Source organism: Gigantopelta aegis, chromosome 8, assembly GCF_016097555.1.
Source record: "Gigantopelta aegis isolate Gae_Host chromosome 8, Gae_host_genome, whole genome shotgun sequence".
Taxonomy (NCBI): domain Eukaryota; kingdom Metazoa; phylum Mollusca; class Gastropoda; order Neomphalida; family Peltospiridae; genus Gigantopelta; species Gigantopelta aegis.
The window spans coordinates 3,896,921-3,906,097 of NC_054706.1; the positions used below are offsets into that span (position 1 = coordinate 3,896,921).

Here is a 9,177-nt window from a genome sequence, read left to right on the forward strand (position 1 = left end):
AGTAGCCGACTTGTAATAGAACCATCAGTGTACAGTATATAGAGTAGCCAACTTGTAATAGAACCATCGTGTACAGTATATAGAGTAGCCAACTTGTAATAGAACCATCGTGTACAGTATACAGCGTAGCCAACTTGTAATAGAACCATCGTGTACAGTATATAGAGTAGCCAACTTGTAATAGAACCATCGTGTACAGTATATAGAGTAGCCAACTTGTAATAGAACCATCGTGCACAGTATACAGCGTAGCCAACTTGTAATAGAACCATCGTGTACAGTATACAGCGTAGCCAACTTGTAATAGAACCATCGTGTACAGTATAGAGAGTAGCCAACTTGTAATAGAACCATCGTGTACAGTATACAGCGTAGCCAACTTGTAATAGAACCATCGTGTACAGTATACAGCGTAGCCAACTTGTCATAGAACCATCGTGTACAGTATATAGAGTAGCCAACTTGTAATAGAACCATCAGTGTACAGTATATACACGTCTGTAATATATTTCTCAAAGGAAGACGTAGCTCATATATACCTAAGAGAATATCATATGTCATTGTGTCACCTAGCTGTTTGTATAATAACTATCCATGCTGGAGTTGAAATAACAACAGCTAACCAACTACGGACTTGTTGATATTATTTATACAGCCAAGACTTTACACTACCCTCCCCCCCCCCCCCCCCCCACCCCCCCAAAAAAAAAAAAAAAAAAAATATATATATATTTAAAATAAAATAAAATAAAATAATAGTGGTAAAAATAAATAAATAAATAAATAAATAAATAAAATATAATCTCGGTGTAGATAGCCAGTCCATATTCACTATTATATTAAGTGACAAAAATGACCGCTTCCACTGCCGTTGAATTTATGGAAATCATCTTTGTGCTCAATATTTAGCATGATGTGTGTATGGTACCCGACTGAACCTGAGTGCAAAAAAGGATTCTTGTAAAGCATGGCATCGGGTAACGATAAAGAATATTAAAGCTATCGGCAGTACAGATCAAAATAAGAGGAGCGGTCAGAACGACTGCAGATAGTTAAAACTTCTATTAAAGATTACCATGGTTTCTAAAAACAAAGACGACTATCTGAAATGTGGGGCTTCCAGCACAATGTTTCAGTGAAATATTTCGGAGTCTCTCTGTTGCGAACGTTACGCCTATTATGTTTTAAAATCCTCAAGTAAGTCTATATATAGGAGAAAAGTCGATAAATTTATCTCGGTCAAAATGTACACTGTCAACATACGGGCGCAAACTTTCAATAGCTAGTGATAATATTTCTCTCCATTTTTAAAAGACACATTTGGCAAACCGACACAACTTATTAAGTGATTATATTCAGTTTGACTCTATGGAATTGGAATATCTTTTACCCAATAAAGACGTTCACGTTAAAGGACATGTTTCTTAAAGACTTGTCTGGGGGAGTACGACTAGTAAAAGAACTTGCTTTAGTGACCTAGTTAGCTAGTTTGAGTACTACTTTTATATATAGGTGTACGTGTACGCGTTGCTTACCAAGTAACGTTCGACAGTTGGCGATTCTGGTTCGTATTATTTGTAATGTAGGTCCATACACGTGAATATCCGCAAAACTAGCTTTATAGATCCTCCTGTTTAAACAGTAAAATCCACGTTCATTATAATACTAGTATGAATGAATTTAGAGAGGGCCATGCCTAGACTAAAATAGGTTCTGAGTATTATTTTATTTGTAGATGTAACAAAACATTTTGCTATCGAGTATTGCTTCACTTTAGTATTGAAAACATAATTTATCCCACACCCACTGTTTATATTGACCGATTTTATGAAAACGATAAACTGCTGCTACTACTAGTACTAGAAGTTTATATATCACCTGTCGAGTGACAGCCCTGACTTGATTTGTTGTACTTTTGGGCAGAGTTGTTTAAATTAGTTTATATTGTTATTTTCAATATAATATGTGGGTGTGAGGGGAGGGTGGGGGGGGGGGGGGGGGGGGGTTGTATGATAAACATAACAAAACTTATGTTTATTTATTAAATCAGTTTAAAAATGTAATTTATGAAAGAAATTTAACATGTTACAAATCATGATTCTGAGATCATACTGCAAAAGGCTCACATGTTTAGAATGATCATACACAAACGGTGTGTGAAAAAATATAAATACATATGATTTCTCCACTTTTGGGGGTATTAATTTACAAATCTATGTTTATATATAGGCCGATAATAACACACAGTATACCCACAGCCAGTCTGGTGGTTATCATCATTCTATCTCTGCAGGATACACAAATAAAATAATAACAAATAGCCAGTGTATAATTAATCAATGTGCTTTGTGCTCTGACTTGAACTATTTCTCATATTACGAATGGGGAATTGTACTCGACGACTATTTCTGGATGTACTCGACGAGTATTTCTGACGAAAGGGGAATTGTACTCGACGACTGTTTCTGACGAAAGGGGAAGTGTACTCAACGACTATTTCTGACGAATGGGGAAGTGTACACAGCGAGTCTCACAGTGTATAATATATATCTAACTTTTCGTAATTTGTAGAATAGGTGGCAGTAACAACTAGTATAAACCAGATGGGAATATAGACGGAAGGCCTATTACACTGTCACGAGTGTAGTTCAATCGCACGGTCAGTGGTAGGCATATACAGTGACACGACGTGCAGTCAGTCAGTCGTAGAACTGTTCAGTCCCTTCATAGGCCTGTAACAGTGACACGACGTGCAGTCAGTCAGTCGTAGAACTGTTAAATCCCTTCATAGGCCTGTGACAGTCACACGACGTGCAGTCAGTCAGTCGTAGAACTGTTCAGTCCCTTCATAGGCCTGTGACAGTCACACGACGTGCAGTCAGTCAGTCGTAGAACTGTTCAGTCCCTTCATAGGCCTGTGACAGTCACACGACGTGCAGTCAGTCAGTCGTAGAACTGTTCAATCCCTTCATAGGCCTGTGACAGTCACACGACGTGCAGTCAGTCGTAGAACTGTTCAATCCCTTCATAGGCCTGTGCAGTCAGTCAGTCGTAGAACTGTTCAGTCCCTTCATAGGCCTGTGACAGTCACACGACGTGCAGTCAGTCAGTCGTAGAACTGTTCAATCCCTTCATAGGCCTGTAACAGTCACACGACGTGCAGTCAGTCGTAGAACTGTTCAATCCCTTCATAGGCCTATACAGTCACACGACGTGCAGTCAGTCGTAGAACTGTTCAATCCCTTCATAGGCCTGTAACAGTCACACGACGTGCAGTCAGTCGTAGAACTGTTCACTCCCTTCATAGGCCTGTAACAGTCACACGACGTGCAGTCAGTCGTAGAACTGTTCAATCCCTTCATAGGCCTGTAACAGTCACACGACGTGCAGTCAGTCAGTCGTAGAACTGTTCAATCCCTTCATAGGCCTGTAACAGTCACACGACGTGCAGTCAGTCAGTCGTAGAACTGTTCAATCCCTTCATAGGCCTGTAACAGTCACACGACGTGCAGTCAGTCAGTCGTAGAACTGTTCAATCCCTTTATAGGCCTGTAACAGTCACACGACGTGCAGTCAGTCAGTCGTAGAACTGTTCAATCCCTTTATAGGCCTGTAACAGTCACACGACGTGCAGTCAGTCAGTCGTAGAACTGTTCAATCCCTTCATAGGCCTGTAGCAGTCACACGACGTGCAGTCAGTCAGTCGTAGAACTGTTCAATCCCTTCATAGGCCTGTAGCAGTCACACGACGTGCAGTCAGTCAGTCGTAGAACTGTTCAATCCCTTCATAGGCCTGTAACAGTCACACGACGTGCAGTCAGTCAGTCGTAGCACTGTTCAATCCCTTCATAGGCCTGTAACAGTCACACGACGTGCAGTCAGTCAGTCGTAGAACTGTTCAATCCCTTCATAGGCCTGTAATAGTCACACGACGTGCAGTCAGTCAGTCAGTCGTAGAACTGTTCAATCCCTTCATAGGCCTGTAACAATCATACGACGTGCAGTCAGTCAGTCGTAGATCTGTTCAATCCCTTCATATTGTTCGTCTACTTGTTCCAGCCAAAGTTCGAGTTATCGTGTCTGTGGAAAAATGTATAGTATAGGAAAGATGATCTATCGTGTAAGGGACAGTTGGAATGCAATTCATCGCTAATTAAAAAGGATATCCCATCCCATAAGAAAAAAAGCAACATATACAACAAAACAAAACGACTCCCCAAACCCCAAAGAAGGGGGGAAAACTTGCGTACATATCACCGTATCCTCGGCGTCATATATTTGAGATGGAAGAAACTTTTGTTTCTTCATTTGCTTTCTTTTTATCTCACTGCCCCGTTTCCTTTCTCTCCGTCGATTTTCATTTAATATTTTTCGGGTTTGGCAGCTCCTCCTGTCTTTCATCTTATATGGCAGTGTGGACGTATTATCTGTTAATGTATTGACTGCACCACCACCACCACCACCACCACAGGGTAGGATGACTTCGAGATGTCAGCACGTCTGGTCCGTCTGTTTATAAAGACTCTCAAAGTCCTTTGGATCAACTTGCTTGGGAAGATCGTCTTCGCAGTTTAGAGGCGTGTTCCAAACCCTAGTGGTATATGAGCACGTAAAACGAGTTACCTACCTGCCTACGTAGTATAGAACTCCAGTGATGCATCTATTGTATCACAAACGGATCTTGGTTGGGATTTTGGGACCACTCGTGTTTGGAAATCGCCTTAGCTTAAGTTAGTAGTTAATTAGAACTCCAGTGATGCACCTTCTGTACCACAAACGGATATTGATTGGGATTTTGGATCCAGTCGTGTGGGGAAATCGTCTTAGCTTAAGTTAGTAGTTAATTAGAATTCAATGATGCGTCCTCTGACTGGAGTTTGGTTAGAACTTTGGTCCACAATGAAGGTGCTTCAGTTTCCTGGTAGTGATTCGAATTCCTTCATTTTGGATGACCCTCCGATCGCCGGAGGTAGACAGGAGGTCATGGGTCAGTATGGATGAAAGTCTCCGGGTGGTTCATTAGGAGAAAACAACTTGTTCAACTGCTGACAGTGTGGTTGCCTTCCCCCATGTGGGTCCCCCAATGTAAAATCCTGGCTATGCCAAAGTTGGATGTATGACCTCTGGGTCATAAGAGTTGCACAAAGACAATAACTTTGACAGCAACATTTGCCGGTCATAACGTTTAACGCCAAATGCCTTGGTCGTCTTCTAAACATTCTTAATGAAACAAAAGAAAAAAAATCTACTGTAATAAATTAAATTATTTGGTTGTAATTTGTATGAGCATGGTAATTTTTTTCTCCCTCTTTTATTAAAATAATATATTATTATAAATTATAATAATGTAAATTTGTACTGAAAGTTGTCTCTAGTTTGAAATAATATATTTATAATTTTTATTTTTAGAAAATAAGTCTTCTTCAAAATGGAAACGTATTCTTGCAGTCTTTGGAAGTAAATGGGTAATACACGTAACGTATTTTGATTTAAACATTATTTATTATCTAATTTTACATAGCTATGGATCGACCAACAGTCAGGCAATGTCTATATTACGATATCTTCTATGTTACACCACAAAATACAGATGTAACTATACAAAAACATTACATGTAACAAGACGTGCACACGTGCACACGCACACATACACGCACACACGCATCTATATGTGTGTGTGTGTGTATATATATATATATATAGAGAGAGAGAGAGAGAGAGAGAGAGAGAGAGAGAGAGAGAGAGAGAGAGAGACAGAGAGAGAGAGACAGAGAGAGATTAATCATCAGCCATTGGATGTCAAACATTTGGTAATTTTGACATATAATCTTAGAGAAGAAACCCGCTACATTTTTCGATTAGTAGCAAGGGATCTTTTACATGCGCCATCCCATAGACATGACAGCACATACAACGGCCTTTGATATGTCAGTCGTGGTGCTCTGATAAGAACGATAAAATAAATTAGGTGATTACGGTGTATTGGCACTTGCATTGAAGTGCAAGATTAATCGTGTCAAGCCTACACAAAAGAGATTAACAACCGTCTGGATAAATAACACCCTCCCAAAGGTAATAAAAACGTCTGACTTTTGGGTCACATTCCATAATTTAATCTTGACGTGCTGATTTGTAGACCAATTGTTTGCTGGTATGTTTGTCTTTTCAGCTACATAAACATAAGTCTGTTGTTCGTCTATTGTTCGGGAAACACATTAATTTAACACCATGGCAAGGACAACTAGACAATATTTTACCCCATTATTTATTGTTTGTCGCTTACAATTCTGTGGTAGCAAGTTTAGAGTAAAAATGTACTGAAAACGACCATTGGGTCTGACTTTATTGGTCGTAATCCGCAATTTTGGAGTGGTCTTAATACCGGGGTATTTTTACTATAAAATAATAAGGAAATATTCCGGTCTATAAAATGTTGGTCTTTATAGCAGGGTGGTCATGGAACCAGGGTGGTCGTTAGGTGGGGTTTCACTGTATGTATGTATGTATGTATGTATGTATGCATGCATGCATATGTATATGTATATGTTTAAAGATTTAAAGCTATAAACCCTTATATACATTTCAATATTTTGAACCATTTTGATTTGAACATCTCAAAAATATTAATTTTAAAATACTCTTTATGATATAATTTTAGGTCAGAAAGTTGAGTCTGCAAACACATTTTCAAACTTTCTCCCCGACAACTGGGTGTGGGATACAGAATGCAAACCAAGGGAAGTTACTCTGTCTGCAGATCAAACAGAGGCCTATTTCTTCATTGACCCAGTGACAGAAAGCATAGGAACAGCAGGTACTACATCAGTCCTATTATTATTTTTGTTTTATTATATTATTTGTTGTAGGAGGTGTGTTTTTGTTGTTGTTGTTGTTGTTGTTGAGTTGTTTTGTTTGTTTCTTTGGGGGGGGGGGGGGGGGGATGATTTAAAAAAAACCTAAAATTGGTGGTGATGGTGATGCAGATAAAATGCAGTTAATTAATATTTAATTAACACTAAATCATATTGGTGGTTTTTTCTGTACATGTGATTGATTAACTAGGAGTAGCAGCAAAGGCTGAAACCTTTACATTCTTAATTAAAACCCCAAAACTCCTGGAAAATTCATCCGTTATGGATGTCTCTCGTAGGTATTGCAGTATGCAAGAACTTCGCTAGTAACAGCACAGAGGGAAAATAATAGACGAAACTTCTACAGTACAGTTTTAGTCTAATTGTATTATGTATATATATCAAGTATAGAATCTTTTAACTTTAGGAGTGAGAGGAAATAGAGGATTTCAAGATGGCCGACATTTCTGGGAGATCATCTTTCTAGAGCCTCCTGCAGGAACCTCTGTGATGGTTGGAGTGGGGACACAACAGGCACCACTGTTCCTTGGAAACTACCAATATGTCAATTTAATAGGTATACACGGCTATTAACCATCAGTTGCCTTCACTTTATTACAGGACTTCTTTAGCCATTCATTTAGCTCGGTGTTGGGGGTGGGGGAAACACTAGTAAAGAACACTTAGAAATACAAGGAAAACTTAGCATTAATTTGGAAAAACTCTTATGTAATTGTGGATATGTACAAGACATACCAAACTGTTGGGGCCATTCATAAAGTACATACCCAGTACACCTGAGGTAGGGGTGGGTTGGCGGTGGTTCGCTGTACTGTGTCCATACATTGGGGGAGGGTTTAATGATCAAATGTACAAGTGGTGTACAAGGAGGGTTGGGGGTTGAAAATCCCAAATTATGTGCATATGTACTTTATGGATGCCCCCCTTTTGTATGAAAAATGATCTAATTAACACAAAAAAATGTGTAGTAATTTGTATGGATTTCAAATTTTAGAGGAGTAAAATAAAAAAAATTCACATTGTAAGAAATAATTTAATTTTTAAAAGTATTGTTTTACAAGATACATTGGTCTATGTAGCACTTTATATTTATTTTCAGGTGTGAATAAGGAAAGCTGGGGACTGTCTTACAAAGGAACAATTTGTCATGCGGGTAAATCCTCCCAGTATTGTGAACCATTTTACAACAAACGTACGACTATCGGATGTTTTCTCGACATACAGGGCGGGACATTAACCTTTTTTAAAAATGGAATAGACCTTGGTGTTGCATTCTGGGGGATGGATTTGGTGGGGGAGCCACTATATCCACTGATTAGTTCAACAGCAGCAGAAACCGAGTTGGCTTTAGGGAAAAGAATCTGTTCGTCTAGATATTTGTCTCTTCAAGAGCTCTGTTGCATTACTCTTAGAAGAAATGTACCTGCCAGTTTAGTGGATTGTCTCCCCTTGCCTAAACCAATTTGTCAGCTAGTCAAAAATGTGTATTACTAGTTTCAGTAATTGCCCTAGATAACATTATATTCAGGAGATAAAAGTCATGTCTGTAATTTGTTCTGCATTGTAGATCTACACATATCAGTCAAGTTTTAAATATTTTATACAAATTTATGTGGTGTTAAAATCATAAAATATTTTAAATGGATAGGATATTGAATTTCATAATCGAGTCACATGGAACAAATACTGTTCCCACAAGACATGACCTTATCTCCTTTCTATAACAAATGTCAGTCAGGAATGCGTACTTCTGCATTAATGAGTTGCCAACAATTTTTGCTCAAACACATCTGCTAAAAAGCAGCTATATACATTTTACACCTGTTGAAATATTTTTACTGTTAAAATGATAAATACCAGTGAATCGTTCATATTCATGTTTTAATTAATAAAATTTGTTTGAAACCCATTTGTTAAGTTTTATGAAATCTTTGAAGTTTTTTCTATTATTATCAAATTATCACACATAAATACTAGTAAACAGGTGTTAAAGTTAAAGTTTGTTTGGTTTAACGACACCACTAGAGTACTTCTCGCTCCAGCCAGTGCACCATGACTGGTACATCAAATGCTGTGGTATGTGTTACCCTGTTTTATGGGATGGTGCATATAAAAGATCCCTTGCTGCTAATCAAAAAAAGAGTAGCCCATGAAGTGGCAACAGCAGGTTTCCTCCCCCAATATCTGTGTGGTCCTTAACCATATGTTCGACGCCATACAACCCATAAATAAAATGTGTTCAAGTACATTTATTTATAAATCATCGGCTATTGGATGCCCCGACGGAGCCCAGTGGTAAAGCACT

General features: G+C 38.5%; 1 protein-coding gene across 1 annotated transcript; it reads left to right on the forward strand.

Annotated features, from left to right (window-relative positions):
* Nucleotides 1-1,488: 1,488 nt before the first annotated feature.
* Nucleotides 1,489-8,777, forward strand: LOC121379333 (SPRY domain-containing SOCS box protein 3-like). The gene is made up of 5 exons (XM_041507905.1): nt 1,489-1,564; nt 5,410-5,465; nt 6,659-6,814; nt 7,279-7,428; nt 7,972-8,777. Exons 2-5 carry the CDS (start codon nt 5,462-5,464, stop codon nt 8,364-8,366), a joined length of 705 nt encoding a protein of 234 aa, XP_041363839.1. The 5' UTR covers nt 1,489-1,564; nt 5,410-5,461; the 3' UTR covers nt 8,367-8,777.
* Nucleotides 8,778-9,177: the final 400 nt, after the last annotated feature.

Bases quoted from the DNA above. Each gene is read 5' to 3' on its own strand.
- LOC121379333 (XM_041507905.1), top strand. The intron at 6,815-7,278 runs GTACTACATCAG...TTTTAACTTTAG, and splicing joins AGAAAGCATAGGAACAGCAG to GAGTGAGAGGAAATAGAGGA. The intron at 7,429-7,971 runs GTATACACGGCT...ATTTATTTTCAG, and splicing joins CCAATATGTCAATTTAATAG to GTGTGAATAAGGAAAGCTGG.